This window comes from Heteronotia binoei, chromosome 8, assembly GCF_032191835.1.
Source record: "Heteronotia binoei isolate CCM8104 ecotype False Entrance Well chromosome 8, APGP_CSIRO_Hbin_v1, whole genome shotgun sequence".
NCBI lineage: Eukaryota > Metazoa > Chordata > Lepidosauria > Squamata > Gekkonidae > Heteronotia > Heteronotia binoei.
In genome coordinates, this window is record NC_083230.1 from 46,395,533 (window position 1) to 46,420,454 (window position 24,922).

General features: G+C 40.5%; 1 protein-coding gene across 1 annotated transcript in view; it reads left to right on the top strand.

Annotated features, from left to right (window-relative positions):
* The first annotated feature begins 393 nt into the window (after positions 1–393).
* RASSF3 (Ras association domain family member 3) overlaps positions 394–24,922 on the top strand; it is a 50,827-nt gene continuing 26,298 nt past the window's right edge. Inside the window, exon 1 of the mRNA XM_060244988.1 lies at positions 394–779. Within this exon, the coding sequence (XP_060100971.1) occupies positions 651–779 (129 nt within the window). The 5' untranslated portion in view covers positions 394–650. The remainder of the gene's footprint in view (positions 780–24,922) is intronic.

The window sequence follows — 24,922 nt, forward strand, 5'->3', positions numbered from 1 at the left end:
GTGTGCGGGGGCGGGAGGGAGCGCGCATGCCCACAGAAAGGGCTCCAAGTGCCGCCTCTGGCACTTGTGCCATAGGTTCGCCACCACTGACCTAAGGGAAACCTATTGTGATGTCAGTGATGCTCTTAAAGCAAGGAACAGCTCTTTACAATAAGAGACATCTGGTAACGCTTGTTCTTTCTTTTTATGCGTTTTTGCATGACTATAAAGAGCAAAATGATGGCTATCTTAGGCAGACCACAAGGGCGAGCACTTTGCAAAAGACCAGAAGTTGCTCTCAAGACCAAAGTCCTTTGAGAGCATGTCCACAGAATCAAAGCCCAGGAAGTGCTGCTACCTGCTAAGTCCAAATTCAAAAGGAATGAGGGAAGCGCGCACCCTGCTGGAGTCCCCAGTTCTCAGGCAGGTAGCTGAGAGCAGGAAGCCAAGGGAAGCTCGGAGGAGGGACAGACCGGGCGGGAGGCGGTGCTGGCTAAGCCAGGACCGCCCTGCTCTGTGTGACTTGCTAGCAAGCTGGTCACAGTGCGCCGCCAAGGAGGCTGCGGCAGCAACCGGAGCTCCTTAGCCGGCTGCCTTGCGGCGGGTCCCCATGCGGCGGCTGATGGGACGCCTCGGAGCCCCTGCAGGCACAGCGGCGGCGGGCAGCGCCCATGACTTGGACTAGCAGCATGAGCAGCGGCTACAGCAGCTGGGAAGAATCGGAGTCCGAGGAGTTTTTCTTCACCGCCCGCACGTCTTTTTTCAGGAGTCCCCTCTGCAAAGCCAAGCAAAGTCTGCAAGTGAGTGTGGCGGAGTTCCAACTTCATCTCTAGCCCCCGGTGCCACGCTGGGCCAGCGTGAATCCTGGGGCTTGCCCCGGTCCTAACCTACGCCAAGCGCTTTGCCCTGGCCTGACCCGCCATAGGCCGCACCTTCCGCGACAGCTCGCACGTGTTCCGCGGAAGTCTTTGCTCCGTCTACTTCGGTAGGAAAGGGCCGCTTTCTGAGGCGCCCTCTTACTGTTCCGCGTTTCAGCGTTTGTCTGCTGTGGCTGAGTAGAGCTGTGGATTACCGTCGGTCCCAGGGAGCAGTGTCTGGGAAGCGAAGCCAAACGGCCAGTTTTGGCCGGCCGCCCGCTCGCTATGTCTGTCTCTCTCTTTACCCTGTTAAAATCCACGTGCAAATCTCAGCGATCGTTGCGCTGACTTTGTAGGGTAACGCGAAGCCTTGCTTTCTCGGGAATCTTGTCTGAGGGCGTGGAAGGGGGAAGCCTCCCGGTGGGATAGAAAGTGGTTTTATAAATCTGACTCTTCGCGTGATTTGTAAAGCCACATAGCCTTACAGCCATGACTCTCCCTAAGTAATTATAGGAATTATGGGAAAGGGCGTAAAAGACTGCCCATGAGTAGACTGCCTCAGGCATGCCGCGGCCCTCGTTCAAGGTTATTTCTTGTGCCAAAAGGTCTTGTTCGGCCGTAAGAGAATTTCCACGTGCAAAGTTTCAGTCGGTCTATAATGCTAATAAAGGCAGGAACGTATTTAGACGGTGCAGTCTTTAAACTAACGGTTCTAATTTGCTTTGTTTCATTAAGAACATTCAGAGGTGGCACAAATTATTCCAGCCCTCTTTTTAGTGTAATGCTTAGGAATGAAAAGCACTTACCAGCGTAGGGCTGTTGTACAATGTAGAGCTGTTGGTGGTGCGTTTTGTACTTCAGTAGCCATAGTAAATATGGTGTTGGTGCCTTGGGAAGTTCCTTGCAGTTTTGATGCTGTTTTGTGTGACACACCTGCATTAGTGCTTTTCATCTAGTGCTCTCATCAATATCTAATTCTCACTGTGGAGGCTTAAATCCAGGTATTTGGGCAGACAAGACAGATTTTTTTTCAAAGTTGAGGGGAAAAAAAACTACATTTAAAGAAAAAAATGAAATCTTTTTTAAAAATAAAACACATTTGCAATCACTTAAGATTTCCATGGGGCCCTGCTTGGTGCAGTTTTTTCAGGAAGACTGCTGGAGGTAGGAAAAGCTGAAAATAGGGCAGATAAAGGTAGGTTGGGGTTAGGAAGGATGGGTGGAAACAGGAAAAGTGAGACACTATAACAGCATTCAGAGAAGAGAGAAAGAAAATAGTGGTTGAGGGAACAGTGAGGTGCCCTTTGAAGTACTTGAAGATCCCCTATTTGTTAATATTACGCTTCAGGGGATCTCTAGGGTATTCGGCACGGACCTGTTCCAGCTGCATCCAATTGCACTGTTAAGCTTTTTAACTTGTTTTAACTAAATGTACTCTAGCTTAGTTGAAGTTTTGTCAGAACTACAGATTCTTTCTGAATCATAGGATGACATAGCTTTTCTGCTGGTTGGTAGGGGAAAAGACAAGGCCTGGTGTATTGCCAAGCATTGTTTTTAAAATTAGAATGGCATTAAACACAGGATCAGGATGACAACAGTGGTTAAGAATGTAGCATTGTAAATGCTCACTTGGTTTGGATGTGAGGCTCTAAGGTAAGCATAATCTGTCCCTTCCATTACTGGAGAAGTTGGCTGGGGCTATTCCTCAGTGACTTTTCAGTATCCAAGGATTGTAACAGCTGCTAGAAGTCTGTAAGTAATGCTTGGCAGGATCCTTTGAGATCACAGTTGGGCAGTGTCTGGCCTGTATTACAACCACTAACCAGTGTGGGCAGGAATTCATAGATAAGGAAGGCCAGTGAAATTTGTTACTTATAACTATATGTATTATATAGGCACCATTGGTGTACGTCGTGCTGTAGAGAAGGAAGTACTTGCCCCATGTAACTCAAAGCTTGACTTGAGGGTGGAGGAAGAACGGGAAGAAGCAAGATAATCTGGCAGAAATATGGAGTTTGTCTTTTCTTTCTTCTTTGTCTTTTTTGAGGTTTTATATGCAAGAGATTTCATGGTTGGGATTTGAGAGAAAGAAAGAGTTGGCAGAATTGAAAACAAAAATGAGGGTTAAGAGAGAATGAGCAGATTGATTTGAAGAGGTTGAAGAGCCCCAGAGGACTGACCCCATGAGTAGACTGTCCCAGACATGCAGTCATTAACAAGGGTATATTGGGGATATCAAGGCAGACAAAGTTGTAACTTTAAAGGTGTATAGTTGAAGGAATTTGTGAGTGAACTTCAGACGGGTTGTGAATAGCAACACAAAGTCTTGTCATATCCTGCAGATGGGCATGCCTTTCTACCTTTGGCTTTTAATAAGCTTTTAGAAGCTGGGAGTCTTAAGTCCAGGAATCAAGGAGTAAGCATTGCATCTTGTGTTAATAGTATCTCAAATAGCTAAAATATTCATATATTTCACTAGTGCAGATCAATTTAAGGGTAGAGGTCTTTACTGTTATGAAGATGTTATCAAACTGCTTTCCTGCTTTTTGGTGTTTTTGTTCCTTCCTCTTCTCTTGCTCCAAGCAAAAAAAAACCCCTGAGGCCTTTCAAGAATGATTCACGTTGATATTGCATTTTTTTCTTATTTACATTTTTTCAGAATTTACTTGAAGGATAAAGAAAATACCGCTCTGTATTAACACTGCTGTTGCACTGATTACTTGGTTAACCGTTTTTACTTGGTTATCACATGTTATGTGCTTTGAGCACTGAAAAAAGTGCCAAAATTTTAATTAAATTGTAGGCCTTTTTGCTCACTATTTGTGGCAGTACTGAACAGTATACCATTACTGCCCCAAATCCTGATTCATCTTTAAGGATGTTACAACCTGTTGAATTATTCTGGAGCAAGATATTTGAAGATTGTAATCTTGAGGTACTTATTACTTTTCTCTGAAAATGAATTATTTTTGCATTGTTGAAGGAGCACTGGAGAAAAGCAGTTTTGTAAGAACTGCTTGCTGCTGCAGTCTGTATGCCTGAGTATCCCTTTGAAAGAGGGGAAGAGCACATGAGTGTTGAGGTCAGAGGAAGAAGGAAATACAAACTGGCACACCCATCTGTAAGCTCTTTGGGCTGGGCAGTGTAACTATTCTAGATTTATGGAGTTGGCACTGTAAACTGTTGGTATTCCTCTGTCTATTTAAAGATTTCAAGTGTATATGTTTTCTCTTTTTTAGCTTTAAAAACTTTTCCAAGTAAGACTCATGGTCTTCAGAAAGTACCTGTGTTTGGGATATATAAAAATAAGATATTAACTACATCTGAATGTCGGAAGGCCACAGGTCAATTGTTTCTCTCTTAATATTTTTTATTAATTTTTTGAAGTAAACACGTAAATATCAATATGTGTATACAATTAATCTTATGGAAACAAATTAAAAACAAGCACAAATACTTACATACATATAATAAAAAAATCATGGAAGGGTTTTAAGCTATATAGATGTATGTAGACACGCAGGCCATTTTCTATTCAAGGACATAGGTCAACATTAATACAAAATTAAAATAAAGGCAATTATTCCTGTATCAAGATATAGTAAATCAAAATAAACCTATATTATAATAAAAATATTAATAAGGCATTGATATGAATGCCTAACTGTTCACACCTAATAGTAATTACCTAATAGTAGTTTTTTGAATAATCTGTATAGTACGTATAGACTATATTTAAGTCAATTGTTTAGGATTCACTCTATGTATATGAGCAAAGACTGTAGCTCAGTGGTAGAGCATCTGCTTGCCATATGGAAGGTCCCCAGCTCAATTCTCACATATCTGGTTAAAAGGATTGGATAGTAGGTGATAAAAAAGACCTCTGATTGAGAGCTACTTCCAGTCAGAGGAGACAGTACTAACCTTGATATACAGATAGTATCAGTATATGTGGCTTCTCAGTACATGCGGCTTCATGTGTCTGAAAATTATGTGTTGAGCGTTGAGAATGCTTCATGTACAAAGGACAAAAATTCTTGAACTTCCTTTCATACCTAGATAGAGTGAAGAAAGGCTATAGCAGGTTGGGCAGCATTTTAACAGTTGTGGCAAGCCAGAGATCAGCCATTTCATTACTAGTATGCTGTACCTGATTAGACTGCCTTACTTAAGTGTCTCAGCTGTGCTAGGAGCTGGGACAGAACTGCTGGTGAGGTGAGTGTTAATTTTGTTTTTCTAAAATGATGGGGAACATTAACTGAAGTTGCTATGTGAGAGAACTGTGTGAGGGTTGCTGTATGAGAGAACTTCATGAGTGCTTGGTGTCTGCTGGATAGGGGTTTCTGATTGCTTCTGTGTGTTTTTTTATCTGGTTTGTTGCTGAGGGAGGAGGGGCTATTTGCCTGGGGGTGGTTGCTGGCCCCGCCCTCTACTGTTGCTCTGGCTGTTGAGTTAGAAGTGGGGGCTATGAGCCTTTAAATTGCAAGGCTTCTCCTCACCAGAGGCGTAAACTAAAGGGCTCTTGCCCGGTGGCTCTTAGTGTGGGGTTCTGGCCTGGGGACTTTGTAGGAATGTGAATCGCTTTTCACAAGTAGTCTTGAGGGGCAGTTCAGCAGTGGAGTTTTCAGGGAGGTACAAGATAAACAGAACTAATTTCGATTGGATCTGAAATTTAGAATAGATTGCAGCAGCATGTCTGGTAAAGATTTTCAGGCCTTCATGGATTAGAGCACTTGAGCTTCTGCTCTCCAATGTAGGAGACAGTATGTGCTGTTAATTGGGGATTCTCTGCTTAGAAGGGTAGAACCTAAAGTGTGTCAACCAGACTTGTCGTCTTGAGAGGTATGCTGTCTACCAGCTGCACACATCCAGGGCATGACTGAAAGGGTAGGAAGACTCATCAAGCCCACAGATTATTATCCTTTCCTGCTGATCCATGTGGGAACAAATGATATTACCTGGCGCAGCCCAGAACGTACTAAAAGGGACTTTGTGACTCTGGGTAAGAAGGTCAAGGACCTAGGAGTGCAGGTTGTGTTTTCGTCAGTTCTTTCTGTTGAAGGCTTAGGACAGGAAAGAAGAATACTGCAAATGAATGATTATGTAGATGGTGTCATCAGGAATTGTTCAATTCCTACTTTTCCTTAGTCTTCTCTTGTGAGGAAAATGGTGCTCAGGACGTCAGAAACAGAACACATGATGAGGGAAGGAATTTGCAGCCTAGGTTCATTTAGATAAACACCTAGTTTATCTAAATGAAACTAAGTCCTTGGGGCCAGGTGAACTGCATCCAAGGGTACTAAAAGAACTTGTGGATGTAATTTCTCAGCCTCTGTCCATTATTTTTAAGAATTCTTGGAGAACAGGAGAGGTGCTGGAAGACTGGAGGCTGGCAAATGTTGTCTCCATTTTCAAGAAAGGAGAAAAGAAGGATCTACCGATCCGTCAGCTTTATGTTCATACCTTAAAAAGTTTTAGAACTAATCTTTAAAACAGTTAGTCCTTGAGCATTTAGAAAAGATGGCTGTGATTACTGAGAGCCAGCATGGATTTCTCAGGCTAAAATCAAGTCTGACTTGCTGAATCAGGAGAATGCTGCAGACGTAGTTTATCTTGATTTCAGTAAGGCTTTTGATAAAGTTCCACATAACGTTCTTGTTGACAAGTTGTTAAAATGTGGTTTGTGTCCTATTATTGTTAGGTGGATCTATAACTGGTTGACAGATTTCACCCAAAGAGTGCTTGCGAATGGTTCCACTTGGAGAGGAGTGACAAGGGGTGTGCTTCAAGAATCTGTCCTGGAACCTCTTTTGTTTAATCTCTTTATAAATGATTTGGATGAAGGAATTGAGGGAGTGCTTATTAAATTTCCAGATGATACTGAATAGGGAGGGGTAGCAAATATGGTCAATGACAGATACAAGATGGTCTTGACAGGCTGGAAAACTGGTCTAAAACCAATAAAATAAATTTTAACAGGGATACATGTAAAGTTCTGGATTTAGGTAGGAAAATTCAAATGCATAATTATAGGATCTTGCCAATAGTATGTGCAAAAAGGATCTAGAGGTCTTAGTGGATCATGCACTGAACATGAGTCAGCAGTGTGAAGCTGTAGCTTAGAAGGCAAATTCAATTTGGGGCTGTATCAACAGAAATATTGTGTCCAGATTGCACAGAGTGATGGTATCACTTTAATTTGCTCTGGTTAGACTTCACCTAGTGTGTTTTGTTCAGTTTTGGGCACCACAATTTAAGAAGAATATAGACAAGCTGAAACATGTCTAGAGGGAGGGCAATGTACATAGTTTAGGGTCTGGAGACCAAGTTCTATGAGGAAAGGTTGAAGGAGCTGGGTATGTTTAACCTGGAGAAGAGACAACCGAGAGGTGATAAGATCACCATCTTCAAATACTTGAAGGGTTGTCATATTGAGAGTGGCGCAGAGTTGTTTTCTGTTGCCCCCCAAAATTGGACCAGAACCAGTGCATTGAAATTAAATCAGGAGAGTTTCCGGTTAAACATTCCGGTTAAGCACTTTCTGACAGAGCTGTTCCTCAGTGGAACAGGCTTCCTTGGAAGGTGGTGGGTTCTCCTTCTTTAAAACAGAGACTAGATGGCCAACTGACAGTAATGTTGATTCTGTGAATGTAGGGTTAGGGTGAATTTGTGAATTTCCTGCATTGTGCAGGGGATTGGACTAGATGACCTTGGAGGTCACTTCCAACTCTATGATTCTACTTCCTGTCTTTGGCTTTAACTATTTAAACCTTTGTGAGTGCAAACACTGTGTTTGGTAATTGCATCCTTATGGTAGGTAATATGACATCAAAGAGACTAGCACCAAATTATTTTGACTGTTTTAATTATTGAATGTATAATTTTATAATATGTATGGTTTTGTGTGTTGTGGTTTTATACTGTGAGCTGCCCTGAGCCTGCTTCAGCGGGGAAGGCGGGATATAAAATACCGTAAATAAATAAATATGTTGTTGAATAAAAGCAAGACATTCCTTCAGACAATTGACTGTGTAGTAGGTTGCTTATATAAGGATTTCTTAAGCACAGCTCCTCTTTTCTTAGCTTATTAACATAAAATGATACCATTTGTTAACGACAGTAATAAATGGTGGATCTCATAAACTGGGCATATTGGTAATTTCCCTTTAAATATACTTTAATATTGCCTGTTTATAGCTTCATTCTTTCTTTAAATAGCTTGATAAACATCCCTAAAGCTTTTTAGACAGTATATCCAACCATTTTATGATGATTGTGGATGGAAAATCTAATTTTCTATTTTGTCTTGATTAAAGCAAGTTGGAAAAGATATAAAAGATATCCATGTTATTCAGTAATGTCTGGCTATTGTTTTTTCTACTATTTTGGGATACTTCCAATGCTTTATACTTGCATTCAAATAATAGTATTGCACAGGGGTTTTTTTGTAGAAAAAGCTGAGCAAGAACTCATTTGCATAATAGGCCACACATTATGCCTCAGTTATCTCACACAGGGCTTTTGTAGAACTAATTTGCATATTAGGCCACACCCCCTTGTGCCAAGCCAGCTGGAACTGCGTTCTTGTGCGTTCCTGCTCAAAAAAAAAAAAAAAGCCTTGGTATTGGAACCTTTCTCAACTGCTTTATTTATGCATTAGCACAAAATTTTGACCAGAACTGCAGTTTGGTTCCATTCTGTAAAGAAGGTACTAACTGAAGAAGAGCAGGGCTTTTTTTTGAGCAGGAACACAGTTCTGGCTGGCTTGGTGTCAGGGGGTGTGGCCTAATATGTAAATGAATTCCTGCTGGGCTTTTTCTACCAAGCAATAGAACAAAGTAGGAGTCCAGTAGCTCCTTTAAGACCAACAGAGTTTTATTCAGAGTGTAAGCTTTCATATGCATGCCTACTTCTTCAGTCATCAGAAACCTTGCTCTGTTTTTCAATCCACCTTAATTTGCCTACAGATCACATCTTGCAGGTGGTCCATTTTCATTATTTGAAATATTGATTGAAGGAAGACGCTTGGTTAGCTGTAAAGCACCTGAAAAAGCCCTGTGATTGTTCAAGTAACTAGCATAATCTGGCAACAAGAATAGGATTTTTAAAACACTTTCTTGGCTTTTCTGTTTTATGAGTGTTAACATGTTCAAATAATCTTGAACAAAGTAGAAGTAACTTGAGGATTTATGTTATATATGGTATTGCAAACTCCCCCCCCTCTCCTTTTGACTACATATCCCTGTTTTTTAGTGGATCTGAAACAGGCACAATAGCACTTGAAATTCTGGTTGAATTGCTGATAGGATTTAGAGGGCCTATTTCCTGGCATTCTGCATTTCTTCCATGAAGATTTGTGTGGATTTTGTGATTTGGTACTCAGTATGAGAACAGGTTCCTATTTCCCTTGGTTTATAAACACAAAGATTAGGATGTTCAGTGAGTTGTATGATCTGATTGGTTAAACATTCCTGATTCCTTTCATATGTAAAACTAAAATAACTTTCAGGTACTTAAACCTACAGAGATAAACAGACGGGGTAATTATGGAATGTTTTATTTAGTGAACTGCCCATATATAGAATTTTGTTCTAAAGATAATAATAATAATAATAATTTTTTATTTCTATCCCGCCCTCCCCGCCGAAGCAGGCTCAGGGCGGCTCACAGCATAAAACACACATTACATCAGTTGCAATTATAAAACACGGTTAAAACAATTACAAAATATTAAAATTCACATAATAATAATAATATGGCGTTATAACAGATTTCAATAAATTTCAGCAGTAAAAACATTTCAAGAGTAAAAGCATTTCTAGCAGCATATCTAGTTTTGTCACAGTTTTCCACTAATTTTCGCTAGTTGAAGGCCATCCTGAAAAGGTCATCCTAAAGAGTGCTTTCATTGTTGCCATGGAGCTATTACGTGTGATTTGGTTCAGTTGGTTAATTGCATAGGTTAATAATGAAGTGTTCTCTTGGTTTGTAATTCTGCAAAGTGTTGTAAAATATTGTGAGGTTACATATCATTGCTTTTAATAGAAAAAAGTCCATACTGTGTCAACTATTTCTAGCAGCCACTGGGAAAAATCAAGAGCTGTTGCGAGATACCACCCCCTGTACTCTAGTTGCTGAATGGCATATGTAACATGAACAGTTTTGAAAATTTCAAAGGCTTATCCAGACTGCAAACTGCTTGTAGAAACTGCTTTCATCTCCTTGTTCAGTGTTCTATTGTTTAAACTGAATATTAACACATGTGTATGAACTTGGTTGTATATATACATTTTAGAGGATGGTGTTCCCATTTACAGTTACTGAGGAGCCCTGAAACATGGACCTGTGCAACTTGCCCCTACATCAGAATTCCTAAGCAGGAAATAATGACAGTATCTCTGAACACATGCAGAATGTTTTTCCATCACTGCTGAACAACTGCAAGTTCCCCTCCCTCCACATAATTAAGAAGCAAGAATAGTTGTTGTTTACATCCCATATTTAAAACCCCATCTTCTTGCTCTTAAGAAGTTTTAAGTCCATCTGAATACTACAACCAAACATATGTGCAAACATATAAAAAGATTCTTTCCCACAATTCCCCTCTTTTACAGACTAGCTTTTATTGCCTATTTTGTGCCAAGACTTCATCAAGGCCTAGCCTAGGACTTCTATTTTCAGTAGCAGGGATGAAAAAGTAAGGCAAGTACACTGCTTCTGATAATGTGCAGAATGTCTTAACCCAATCACTCGATGATTGCAGTCTCCTGCTTCCCCACAGGTTGTGTTTAGAATTCATGAACAGGTTGCCATTAAACTCAAGATTAAGCAGCGTTTTCAATGTTATGTTATAATTGTTTTCCCCTCCCCTCTCCCTGCTATATATTTCAGGGGTCCTTTCTATCTCTCCTCCTTCCTATGTCAGTTTCCCTACTGCTAGCTCAAAATCTATATATTTAAGAGACAAAAGTGGAAGAAAAAGCACATTTCATGTGTTAGGTGATCATTTTTAGGTTTAATAAATTAAAGTGCTTGATCCTAAACAAAACCTTTTCCTCTCTCCCTCCCTTCCGTCTCCCATACTGTAAAGCTCTTACTGGGTTTTCTATAGTGCTGGAAAGTTCTGTCAAGTCACATGACAACTGCACAGGGTTTTCAAGGCAAGAGACATTTAGAGGTGGTTTCCCACTGCCTGCCTCCGTGTTACAACCCTGATATTCTTTGGAGGTCTCCCATCCAAATACTAGCCAGAGCTTACCCTGCATACCTCCTGAGATCTGACAAGATTGGTTTAGCTTGGGGAGTCCAGGTCAGGTGAGTTTTCCATAGACTGGGAGAAAGAACTAGCTAGTGGCGACAGCACCTAAGTTTCTTGTAGGAGAAAAATTCAGAGAGAAGAAACTATGCATAAAAATTGCACATTATGCTAATTTCTCTATCTCTGTCATAGTTTACTTAGTTAGGGTTCAAAATTTGTAATTTTAGGTGTCTCCAACTAAATATTCAGTGTGGGTCTCAAATGATGAGAACTATAAAAACCAGGGAATCCATAAATCCGTAGTTGAACACAGGAGCACAGTCACCTGGATCACGTGTGCAGAGAGGGAACAGAGGCTCTTGACTTTGGGAAACTGAGGGCATGCATGTGTGAATGAACATACATGCATACATGTGCAAGGCAGAGCATTTTTAAGGAGCTTGTTCTGGATAAGGCTAATCCATCCAATTTCACAAAGCCCACAGCATTGCCATCTCTGATGAGACTAAGCAGCTGTTATCTCTGATGAACTGCCTTCTCTTGCTAGCAGACACACCAGACTGAGTCCGCCTAGGGGAAGTGGGGGTGGGGGGACAAATGTTAGGAATCCTGCCGTGCTGCAGCAAGTGCTTTGCTGGCTGCTCCTACCCCAGTTTCTGGGTGGAGGGGCTGGTGTGAAATTACCAGTACGCCAGTCCTGCTTCTAGTAGCTGCTATAATTTATTAAAGTGTGGGTCTGCCTCCAGTAAATCTGTAGCTGAAAAATGAATTTTGTATAGGGAGGTTCTGGCAGTACAATCCTCTTCACGTCTGCTGAAAAGTATGTCCCACCACTCTGAGTTGCAGGGCTGAATGCCTGGTAAGTAAGATATTACATTCTCAGCCTGAGAATACACATGCCTTTTTTTTCTTGTTACATGATGGATACTTAGCCATTGAAGCATTTTCCAGGATGTAGATGTAAGTTAAGGATACATTTCGTGATGCTGAATTTCTGAGACTCCTTTTTCCTTAAGTCCTGTCCCTCTCAATTGTTTTTGCTTTGAACATATGAACATGAACATATGAAGCTGCTTTATACTGAATCAGACCCTTGGTCCATCAAAGTCAGTATTGTCTTCTCAGACTGGCAGCGGCTCTCCAGGGTCTCAAGCTGAGGTTTTTCACACCTATTTCCCTGGACCCTTTTTTGTTGGAGATGCCGGGGATTGAACCTGGGACCTTCTGCTTACTAAGCAGATACTCTGCCATTGAGCCACCGTCCCTCTCCTGAAGAAGTGGTTTGTAAGTTTTCATGTCTCCAGTAAGCCCAGCATTAAGTGGTACTGCTGCTGCCATTGCAGGAATGTTTCAAAGTCCAATACAGTAAACCATAGGCAGGTTTGTTGATTAAATCATACAGTGTGCTCCTTCCAAGCTTCTCCCTAGCAATCTTATAAAACATTTTATTTTAATGTACTTCTAAAATAAGAACTCAGAATCTTTGGGCTTCTTGGAGTAGTTAGTTTTGCACATGATTCCAGAGAACAGAAACTAAAGATGTGAAGGTTTTGGATTTAAAACCCTTGTGATAACCTGGCAGATGAAATAATTACTAATAGTGTATGTTGGCCAGTTCTTACCAGGTATGTGTGTTTTTTAGTGAGAGATAGTCCTTCAGATATGTATGTTCTAGACTAAAGAACTTCAAACGCTAGAGTTTTGAATTGTTCCTGGAAACAAGCAAGCAACTAATTAGTACAGTACAGAGGTGGTACAGTCCAGACTGATAAACAAGGTGGTTGCTGCATTTTGGGGCAATAAAAGTTTCTCAGCAGTTTCACAGGTGATATATAAAGTAAGTTATAGTAATCTAAGATGGGTGTGATGACAGAGTGGATCATCATGACCAGATCAGGCATTTCAGGCATTCTGAGGAATAGTCATAGCTGGTATATCAGCAGATCAGGCAATTGGTTCTGTATCTCTCTGCCTGGAGCTGCAATGGTCACTTCCAGGTTAGATTACTGTAAGAAACTCTATGTGGGCTTACCCTTGAACCTGACCTGGAAACGCCCACTGGTTCAAAACACAGCAGCTCACCTGCTGACTGCGACGCCCGTGTGGGCTTGTATTCAGCTGGTGCTGCGCCAGTTGCACGGGCTACCAGTTGAGTACCGGATTTCCTTCAAAGTGTTGGTATTAACTTTAAAGCTCTGAGCAGGCTGGGACCAGATATCTGAGGGACCATCTCTCCCTATATACCCCCTCCCCTGAGAGCCTTGTGCTCCACGGATCAACATCTACTGGTTGTCCCTGGCCCAAAGGATGTCCACTTAGCCTTGGCTGCTACCTGGTGGAATATGCTCTCATCTGAGATCAGGGTCTTGTGGAACTTATTGTAGATATGCAGGGCCTGTAAAACAGCTGTTCTACCAGGCTTTTGGTTGAGACAGTGGACAGCCAGTTATTTGGTCTCCTTGCACAGAAGTTGCCCTGACCATCTGCCCCATGTGGAGTTTTAATACGATATGAGTGGTGTACTCCTACCTACCATCTCTCCATTTTACGGGGGGGATTTTGAATTTGCTCTATCCATTCTGAATTTGTTCTTCCCTTGTTGCCATCTTTTAATTGTTCCACTGTTTTAACTGTTTTTAATGATTATATATTAATTGGTTTTTAATGTTATGTAACCTGTAGTAACCTGCCCTGAGTTCATTTTGGGAAGGGCAGATGATGATGATTAGGCTGATGTTGATAAATGGCTCTGTGTGACATGGAAGAGATATGAGCCTCTACTGCAGGTCAAGATCCAGCAGCAGCCCCAGTCTATTAATTTTTGGGGGAATGCATTCATCCAGGACATGCTTTTAGCAGCACCACCACCTCAGCCTTGTCTTGAGATTCACTTTTGGGTGACATCATTGCTCCAGGCATGTTGCAGTGCTCAAGAAGGATCCCGCACTGATAATGACACAGACAAACCGCTCCAAAACCAAGACATTTTGTTTTTATTTTTTATGCAGCACCATTTGCCGATCCAATTTGTAACGAACCACAAATTGGCCATTTTTAGCACAAATCTCAGTTCATATTTGGTTCATACCCATGCCTAGTTCACATCCTGACACTAGTGCATAGCTGTAATAATTAAATGGGGAATAATAAGAATGAAAATAAAGCAGAGCAGTATAATCAAATTGGAGGAAAAGGCTGGTTAGCACAATATTGTATTTAAAATGAAAACATCTTTTACTCCCAAAATAAGAATGCTCCCAGGTAATCTTTGATACAATTTGGAGCAAATGAGTAAAGTGTTGTCAAATAAGGTGAATGTACCAATTAGAGGTGGCTAGCTATCTTTTCTGCACATGTATTATTTGGCTTTCACTGGATGGAAATGAATGGTATCTGTAATCTTTTCCTGACAGTGGCCGGTTATATTAAAGTCAATAGATGATCTCAAACTGCATGAAAGGCTATGTAATCTTTCAGTGTCTCTTGCATATTACGAGGTATGGTTTATATAGTCGATTTAATTCTTGTTGCCTCTCTAGTTCAGTTTTGTTAATATGGTTTCCAATTTATGAACACTGTATTAGATTAATTAGTATTTGTGCCTACTGGCTGCTTGGCAAGTTGTAACAGCCAACGGTAGTTTGAATTTATATTCCCCTAAACCTCAATTATAGTGCACCTTTATTTATTTATTTATTTGTAATTTATATCCCGCCCTTCCCACCAGGTGGCTCAGGGCGGCTTACAACATATAAAAACTAACATAAGAATATAAAATTAAGCATAAAGGTTAACATTTCATAATTTACATAGTTAAAAAAACTAGACATTTATCACGGTTATAAACTTAAAACATTAAAACCATACAGCGATCTTACAGCTACACTCAGTTCAAGTTTCAGTGCCGGTTAGTTGTGGGCCAGCCGGAAGAGGACTGTCTTACTTTACTTTACTTTACTTACTTTATTCGATTTATATCCCGCCCTACCCCACCGAGGTGGGCTCAGGGCGGCTTACAACAATAAAAGCTAACAAAGGTCGATTTAAATACAATTAAAATTATACAATAAAATACATAAAAGCCTAAAAATACATAAAACTCACATCGATATACACTATGCTACTATTACTTAAATCAGTCCTTCAAATTTCCAATATTCGGTAATCTGATGTTTAAGATGTTTAAGATTTAATATTCAGGCATTCTGCTCACAGTTAATTATATGCCAACTGGAAGAGGGTTGTTTTACAGGCCCTGCGGAATTGAGCAAGGTCCCGCAGGGCCCTTACCTCTTCCGGCAGCTGGTTCCACCAGGAAGGGGTCATTACGGAGCTGGTTCCACCAGGAAGGGGTCATTACGGAGAAGGCCCTATCCCTTGTAGTTTTCAAATGGGCTTCCTTTGGCCTGGGGAGAACAAGGAGATTTTGAGTTCCCGATCGGGATTTTGAGTTCCCGATCTCAGTACTCTCTGGGGAACGTATGGGAGAGACGGTCCCTCAGGTAGGCAGGTCCTAGGCTATATAGGGCTTTAAAGGTAATGACCAGTACCTTGTACCGAACTCGGTAGAGTATTGGCAGCCAGTGCAGAGCCCGGAGTCCCGGCTGGATGTGCTCCCATCTTGGGAGCCCCAATAACAACCGGGCGGCGGCGTTCTGCACCAGCTGCAATTTCTGGGTTTGGCACAGGGGCAGCCACTGATTGGATCCCAATACTTTCACAATACAGCTGACTTTGCACTGCCAACAAATTACTTTATAAACAGAAATGCTAGATTATCAGTGGGTTAATGTATTTTATGGGGCTAGAAAACTTAATTCAAAGAATATACTATTCATCATTCAGGAGTATCAATAGTTTTCCTCCTCTGTATGAAAAACATGGGGAATTATTAGCCTCTAGTGGTCTAGTACTCTGCACATCATGAGACCAAGTATTTCTATTCTTATTCCCATATTTACAGCTTTGGAACGTCTCCCTGCCTTCATTAAATAATCAGGTTTCACTAGCAGCATGTACGTAAGGTTCAGTAATTAGAAGGCAATTTATTTTGACGCTGTAACTGGCTGTGGCTTCAAACATGATCTTATGGAGCTGTTGAACAGTGTAGAGGGAACATACCATGCAGAAGAATGGAATACACTTCCTAAAATGCTTGAAATTGTTGGATAAAAATAGAATGTACATGAGGTATAAAGTCAACATGGCTCGTGGACAGAGAATGTGGTTAGTCTGTGCTTGAATGACAGACATTAGAGCCATTTCCCTTAATACAGCTGAAAATATTGTAGTAATATGTACAGGTGGGTGGAATGTGTAGGTGGCTGTGATTGGAATTCTGGATTAGACTAACTTTAGTCTCCTTTAGAAATGTTTATCATACTTTTATGTTCACTGTTTGCATGCAAATAGACATGGACTAAAGAGCATTGTTCATAAGATGTTTTTGTAAAAATGCAGACTTTATTAAAGAACATAAACTGTGAAGCAGTTCATATCTTTGAAGGAAAATAAAACTCATATTCTTAAAAAGTAGGGTATCTCAAATTTGTCTTGCAAGTTATTGAGAGCTGATTTTTTTTATTGTAGTTGGAAAAAAACAGTGTATTTTAAAAAATATGTAGGTACAATTTTTAGAATCTTGCCTTTTTTTCACTTGAGGAACAATAGGTTCCACATGCCTTGATGGTAAGTTTTACCTTGAAGTCTTGATTTTAAGGAAAGGTGGAGCACTGCTATTTCCTTGTGGCTTGGTTTCCTGTGCATGTAAATAGGGAAATTAGTGCTTAGAAATGAAGAAAGTTTTTGAACCTTGTTACAGAATCAACACACATCATTCTGTGTACTTACTGAAGAACAAAGCTTTTTACTGTATGTTTCCTGATAACCTTTTCCTGCAAGATGGGAGAATAACTTGATCTTCATTGTGGTCTCTGTGCAGTCCCACACATGGGTTTTCCACCTGGAAATGAACACGACCTCAGAGAATTCAAAGCTAGCCTAGGTGTTTATTTTGGCGTGCAGTCCCTCTCGATCTGGGGAGCAGGCATCCACTGTGCATGCCTGTAGCGAGGGGAAGGCGCTCCACCCACCCAGTTTCTTCTTAACCGCCGTTCAGATTAGACCTACCTCATTGCGTCTCCTCAATCCTCGTTGCGTCTCCTCAATTCTTCTCCACTGACGACCTTTTCTTTCTTCATTCTTCGACTGGTATTGTTACTCAGAGTTGACACTTGTGCTCACTGCAGCCAATTAGGAAAGCAGGCCTAAAAGAATCGTGCTGCTCGACTCAAAAGCCACCTTTTGGAATCTTTTCTGTGGCCTGTGATGCCCCACAATTCCAGGTCTCATACTTCGCCACCTTTCCTAACTCCAAAAAGGGACGTGGTTCGATCGGCAGCTTCCATGGCATTGGCTCCCAGCAAGCATAAGTCTGAAAAACATACTAAGATATCTGATGACGCCTGCGGTATCATTGGCACCTAATGTTCCAGCAGAACTCTCGACTCCCATTGATGTCATAACCGACGAGGTCATCCACATTCAATCATGATCCCCTTCTGTCCACGAATCACTGCAGAAGACATCATGCTGCTGAATCTCTTGAACCATCACTTTGATTTCGAGGACAGCGAGCTAATCTCCTTGGACTCCATTTCTTCCATGAAGTGTCGGCGCCTCGCACCTTTAAGGACTCAGCCGTTTCTCCACTATATCGAGAGTCTTCAACTCAAACCCATGATGGATGTCATTCACGATCTCCGCTACATGGTCACCAACATACAAAGATCTTTCCACACAAGTCTATACTGACCCACAGTCTCCACCCACCCAGTTTCTTCTTAACCGCCGTTCAGATTAGACTAAACCTCCAGGCCGACGCAGGGATTGTTATTGTTATTACAGTCCATCATGGTCCGGATCACCCTCGTCTCCACAACCGGCAGCACTATAGGATTTCTAGATTGCTTTCCTATGAGCTCCATTGACCTTGGTACCGTGAGGAAGTCTACTACCCCCGATACCACAAGGGTTCATCTTCTCATTGACGCAGACATTACAGCCAGGATTCGAAACCACTATCACCGGTGGCTTCGACCTCTGCCCAGTCCGTTCCATCTAAACAACAGATAGATCAACCTGGTCAACCTACCCTTCCAGATAAGGCTATATCGATATCGACCAAGCCTTCACACGACCGTCCAACCACACCTATGGACGTACCTGAAGAGTCTGACGCTGAACACTCTGATTCTTCTCAATCTGCGGGATCCGCACCCACATCGCCTTTTTCTGACATAACTAAACCGACCGATCTCTCACTATCAGAGGGCTCCAAGGCCTATTTAGACCTCCTAACCAACATGGCAAATACCCTCAATATAAAGCTCACTACTGATTTGCCTAGAGTATCGGATGTGGTCCATGACTTAGTCCACGCTGACCTACCTGCTGGATCTTTCCTTCCAACGATTCCTGTTCACCTCCAAGGCCTAAAAGAGGTTTGGGATAAGCCTGCATCGGTTCCTCCTACATCTAAGAGGGTTGAATCATTATATAAAATCCATGCACTGGATTCTAAGTTCCTGTTCAATCATCCTGCACCCAATTCCATGATTATGCATTCCTCATCAAAGTCCAAACAGACACGTCACCTGGTCCCACCTGAGAAGGAAGGGAAAAAACTCGACACCTTAGGGAGAAAGATTTATTCTCTCACAGCTGCCACCTCTAAAATTCATAATTATTTAGCATATTTTTCAGCTTACACCTTTAATTTAACTTTTCAGTTAACTACTCTGGTTCCTTCTCTACCGGATTCTGCACAGAAGCAAGCATCACAACTTCTGCAAGAAATTTTCTGGGTTAGCAAGCAACAGATTAACACGGTTCATCATGCTGTGGCTTGCTCATCCAAGACCACGGCCACATCCATCGCTTTGCGTCGCCATGCCTGGCTTCGATCCTCCTCACTGCAACCAGACATTAAATTTAAAATCGAGGACCTGCCCTTTGACAGTCAGGGCCTTTTTAATGCAACAACCGACGACACCCTGACTACTGTCGATGATAGTAGAAAAAAAGGCTAGGAGATTGGGAGTCAGTCAACAACAAACTCAACCTAATCAGTAGAGAATTTGGAAACCGTCTTACTATAAATGTCCCCACTCACCAAAGCAGGCTGACTACTGGAAGCGCAAACAACCCTACCATCAACAAACTCGTACACAGACCACAAAGAAGATGACTCCTGCTTCGAAACAGTCCCTTTGACTTCCTAGTAACATCTCCTCCTCCACCACCACCACCACCACAACATCCATCCAGCATCACGAGACTGTTTCCTTTTTACCCCATATGGGTCCTGGCGATAATCCACAAGGGCTACACCATAGAGTTCGATTCTCCTCCGAAGCTCCATCAATTCATACGTACTCCTCCATCCCTCCCACTTCAAACGGAGATCTGCACCTTGCTGGACAAGGCAGCCGAAGAACCAGTTCCACTGCAGTTCCATTGCACAGGGTTCTATTCCCGATACTTCCTGGTACCAAAGAGAGATGGAGGACAACGTCCGATACTGGACCTTTACAAGCTTAATCGCCATGTACAGTACAAAAAATTCCGATTATCCTTCTGTTGATCCAAAAAAATGCTTGGATAGCGTTGATAGACCTTAGAGATGCCTACTTCCACCTTACAATCAACCATCATCACAGAAGATTCTTGAGGTTTGCCGTTGGGGATCAACACTACCAGTTTTGCTCCCTTCCCTTCGGTCTCTCGACTGCACCAAGAGTTTTCACAAAGTGCATGGCGGTGGTGGGGGCGACACTTCGCCAACAAAAAATTTCCATATATCCTTACATAGACGACCTGCTCATTGTGGCTCAATCCAAAGAGCAACTCCAAAAAGACATCTCTACCATTCTACTTCTCCTGTCTTCATTGGGTCTTCAAGTCAACTTGACAAAATCCAATCCGATTCCAATGCAGGACATGCAATTCATAGGCGCACGCCTATCCACGGTATCCCACAAGGCCTACCTTTCAGTAGACAGAGCCCACCGCATTCAGTCTCTGGCCTCTGCCATCATTTCACACCTTACCCAAACAGCTTTCACTTTCCAGCACATGCTGGGATTTATGGCTGCTACAACCTCTGTCCTGTGTCTTGTGAGACTCCACATGAGACCCCTCTGCAGCTATGGTTTGTGTGGACTTTCTGCCTGCATCAACAACACCAAATGACTCTACTTGCCATTCCACACGGCATTCTCCCATCTCTTGAGTGGTGGAAAATGAAACATCTTCTGGCGGGAATGCCATTCATAAGGACACCCCCCATTGGCCATTGTCATGACCAATGCTTTGAGGTGGGGTTGGGGAGCCCACTTTGGAACTCTGACGGGGCAAGGGCAGTGGACAGACTACGAAAAGTCTCTACACATCAGTTATCTAGAACTTTTGGTGGTCCACAGGGCACTCAAGTCTTTTCTACTGTCTCTTTGCAGTCTGCACGTCCAGGTCACCTCAGACAACATGGCCACCGTATTTTATGTCAATCGACAGGGGGGCACTGCTTCCGTCTGCCTTTGCAGACGGTCCTTATCCCTCTGGCGTTGGAGCATTGCTCAAAACATATTCCTGACAGCTGTACACCTGCCAGGAATCCAGAATGTTCAAGCGGATTTTAAAGTTATATAATATAGATCTTTAGTTATATTCTAGTAGTTTGCCAATTTTATTCAAAATAAATTTGAAAATTCATTAAAAGATAAATATAATATAAACACAGGAAAAAAGAAAAAGAAATCAGATCACACCAGAGAATCTTAAGAGTCTTGAGTGTCCAATCAAACAAAATTTCATCCAGTTTTTCTCGCTTCTTCTTTAGATTTCCCAGCTATCAGTTGGGATAAAAAGTCAAGCTCTGCAGTCTCCAAAACTTTTCCCACCAAATCCATTTTTGAGGGAATTGCCTGACATTTCCATTTCTGCGTCAAAAGGATTCTAACTGCAGTGTTAAAATGTGCCAATATGTCTCTCATTTCTTTAGAATAATTCTCTGGAAATATGTTCAATAAAAAAGTTCTGGCTTAAAATGTATCTGAGTTTTCATAATCTTCTGTAACATTTCGTGTACCATTTTCCAGTAGCCTTTCACCATCTCACACGTCCACCACATATGGTAAAAAGTACCAATTTGTTTGGTGCACTTCCAACATTTATTAGACATGTTAGTATAGATCTTGCACAGTTTCTGTGGGGTCAAGTACCATCTATAAAACATTTTATTGAGGTTTTTTTTAGAAGTCACGGACCTAGTTAGTTTAACATTGAATTTCCACAATCTTTCCCTCTGTTCTAGTGTAATGTTATAACCAATTTTTTCGCCCATTGAACCATGCGATCCTTTAAAACTTCATCTTGTGTATTCATTTGAAGTAGATATGCATATAGTTTGGAAATTAACTTTTTCTGTCATCCCAAAAGAATTTTATCAAATAAGTATTGTTCACTAGTGAAGCCTATCACCTTGTCTTTAGCATATCTGGATTCAGCTTGCATTCTCATCCACCAATTCATTTTCATATCCATATTTTCTAGTTCTTTCTTTAGTAATCATCATATCTGTAATTCTGGTTTGCTTTTAAAAGATTTGGGTGAGTAAATGCTTCTACTGGTGAAACCCATCTTGGAACTTTTGAATAGATTTTAGGCTTTAACCATGACCAGGTATGTTATAAAGATTTCCGAAACCAATGATTCTTAAAATAAGAGTGGCCTTCAAGTAAACATGCCATCCCATGGTCAAATTGTGTCCTTCTAACAACAATTGTCTTTTATCCTTCAACAACATCCAGTCTCCTATCCACAACAGTACAGATGCTTTATAGTACAATTGCCAGTCTGGGTGACCCATACCTGCTCTTAATTTGGAATCCTGCAAAGTCTTTAATTTAATTCTGGATTTTTTGCCTTGCCACACATATTTGACAACCATCTTATTTAGCTCTAGAAAAAATCCACTGTTTAGGAATATTGGAATAGTTTGAAAAAGAAATAATAGTCTTGGTAAAACATTCATTTTTATCAGAGCTATTCTTCCCATTAAAGATAAGTTCAAGTCATACCATTTTTCCAAGTCTTTTTGAGTTTAAGTAATTTATCCTAGTTGTCTGCTTTTAGATTGCTACATCTATTTGAAATCACCACACCTAAATATTTAATTCTTTTTTCATGAAGAAATCCTGATTTTTGCTGAAAAAGCTGAATTTGTTCTGCTGTCATGTTCTTGGTCAGAAATTTTGTTTTATAGTAATTAATCTTTAATCCTGCCCAACAACCAAATTGTTTAATCTTGTTTATGAGACAGTCTATAGAATCCATTGGTTGTTCTAATATAAGAACTAGGTCATCAGCAAATGCTCTAAGTTTGTATTGTTCATTTTTTATCACAGCACCCTTTATGCTTAAATCTTCTCTTATCTGATTGTTCAATACCTTTAAAGATAAAATGAAGAGTAGAGGTGACAGTGGACAGTCTTGTCTTGTACCTTTTTGTATATTGTTTCTGTTAGTTCACCATTCACTGTCATCCTAGCATTTTGCAGGAAGTATATTGCTTCTACTGTTCTCAAAAATTTTTCCCCACATTCCATACTTTTCAATTGCTGTAACATAAACTGCCAACGAAGATTGTCAAATGCCTTCTTAGCAAATAGGCAAATTAAAGCCAATTGTTTCTCTGGATGGCTTTCATAATATTCTAAAATATTACAAACTGTTCTGACATTATCTTTCAAGTATCTTTTTGGGAAAAATCCTGCTTGGTCTTAATGTATTGTAGATTGCAAAACTTTCTTCAAATGTTGTGCCAATATTGCAGCAAAAATTTTATAATCCATATTTAAAAGGGAAATTGGACAGTAATTTTTAATATCTTTCAACTCATTATCTTCTTTTGGAATCGAAGATATCGTAGCTTCTTGCCATGAGTTTGGAATTTGGCCTTCTTCCTGTATCTTTTCAATGAGGTGTTTAAATGGTAGAAGTAAAGATTCTTCATAGGCTTTATAGAACTCTGCCGGTAGTCCATCTGGTCCCGGTGATTTGCCATTCTTTTGGGCAGTTAATGCCCTCTCCAAGCTCCCTTATCGTTATAGGTTCATTCAATTTTTTTTGTTGTTCTTCTGTGAATTTATTAAGGTTATTTTGTTTAACATATTCTTCTAAGTTTGTTTTATCAACTTGCTTGTCTTCATACAGTTTTTTATAAAATTGTTCTACAATTTGTCGTATTTCTTGTTTTTGAGATTTCTCAATGTTGTAATTATTCTTTTAACCTTCTCTTTTCTCATCCTATAGGCCAACCACCTTCCAGGCTTATTGGCATGCTCAAAAATTTTTTGTTTAGCATACCTTAATTTGATCTCCACCTCTTCCATAAGAATTAAATTCATTTTGTGTTGCATTTCTTTCACCTTTTTTGAAATTCATACTTTGTTGGATGCTTTTTAAGATTCTTCTCAGCTTCTCCCATTTGTGACATTAAATTATGGTAACTTTCAGCTCTTTCTTTCTTTTTTTTAATGCAGTATCTAATAGCAAGGCCCCTGTAAAAAGCTTTTGCAGTATCCCAAACTGTTTGCATCTTTACTTCATGTGTTATATTTTGTTTAAAGAAAGATTCCATTTCTAGTTTAGTTTCTTTAAGAAAAACTTTCTCTTTCAAAATTGCAGTATTTAACTTCCATGGTCTTCTTATCCGTGCACTTTTTAATTTTATCATTACAGGGCTCTGATCTGATATAACTCTTGTTTGAATCTCTGTGTCCACTAAGTCTTTAATCAAGCATGTAGAGAGCCAACACATATCAATTCTTGACCAGGTTTGGTGACTAGGAGAATAGTAAGTAAAATCTCTAGAATTGGGGTATCTTGTTCTCCAAACGTCCACCAACTCCATTTCTTCTGCTAATTTCCAAAAGTTTATCGGAAGCTGAGGACTTTTAGTTTTAATCTGTTTATGTGTTTTTTTATCCAACTGTCAGACACTGCATTGAAATCTCCTATTAGACAATATTCCACATACTTCAGATTTGATAATTTAAGACGCAAATCTTGAAAAAATTTCTCTTGATGGTCATTTGGAGCATAGATGTTTGCGAGCAAGATTTTCCTATTGTCCACTGTGATTTCCACTAATAAAATTCTACCATCTTCAGAAGCAAATTGCAGTTGTGGGTTAAATTTGTCTTTAATATAAATTGCTACTCCCCTTTTCTTTTTGTATAAACCTTTAGCTGTAAATAAATTGCCAAGTTTTTTATTCTTCAAAAAAAAAATTGATCTTTGGTTAAGATATGAGTTTTCTGTAAGCAAATTATATCCATTTCCATTTTTGTCAAATATCTAAATGTCTTTCTCCTTTTATCAGGAGAATTAAGTCCATTTACATTAATTGAAGCCATTATGGGTTTTGTTTATCACTATCTTTCTTATCTTTTTTGGACTGTTGTCTTGTATGATATCTCCGTAGTTGGTTTGGATCTTCATCACCAGAACCTTCTTCTTATTGCTCCTCATCATCATCCTTCTCTTTGCTTTCTTTCTTCTTTATACTTTTCAAAAAATTCTGAGCTTTAAAAGTGGAGTTAATCCTATACCTATTCTCCTGGTTCGTAAAAAGAAGGCCTTCTGGCATTAGCCACATGTAGGGTATCTCTCTTCCTCTCAGAAAATCTGTTAGTGCTTGGTATTCTCTCCTTTTTTGTCTCACTGGCCAAGGAACCTGTCTTAAAATTTTCACCGTATTTCCAGC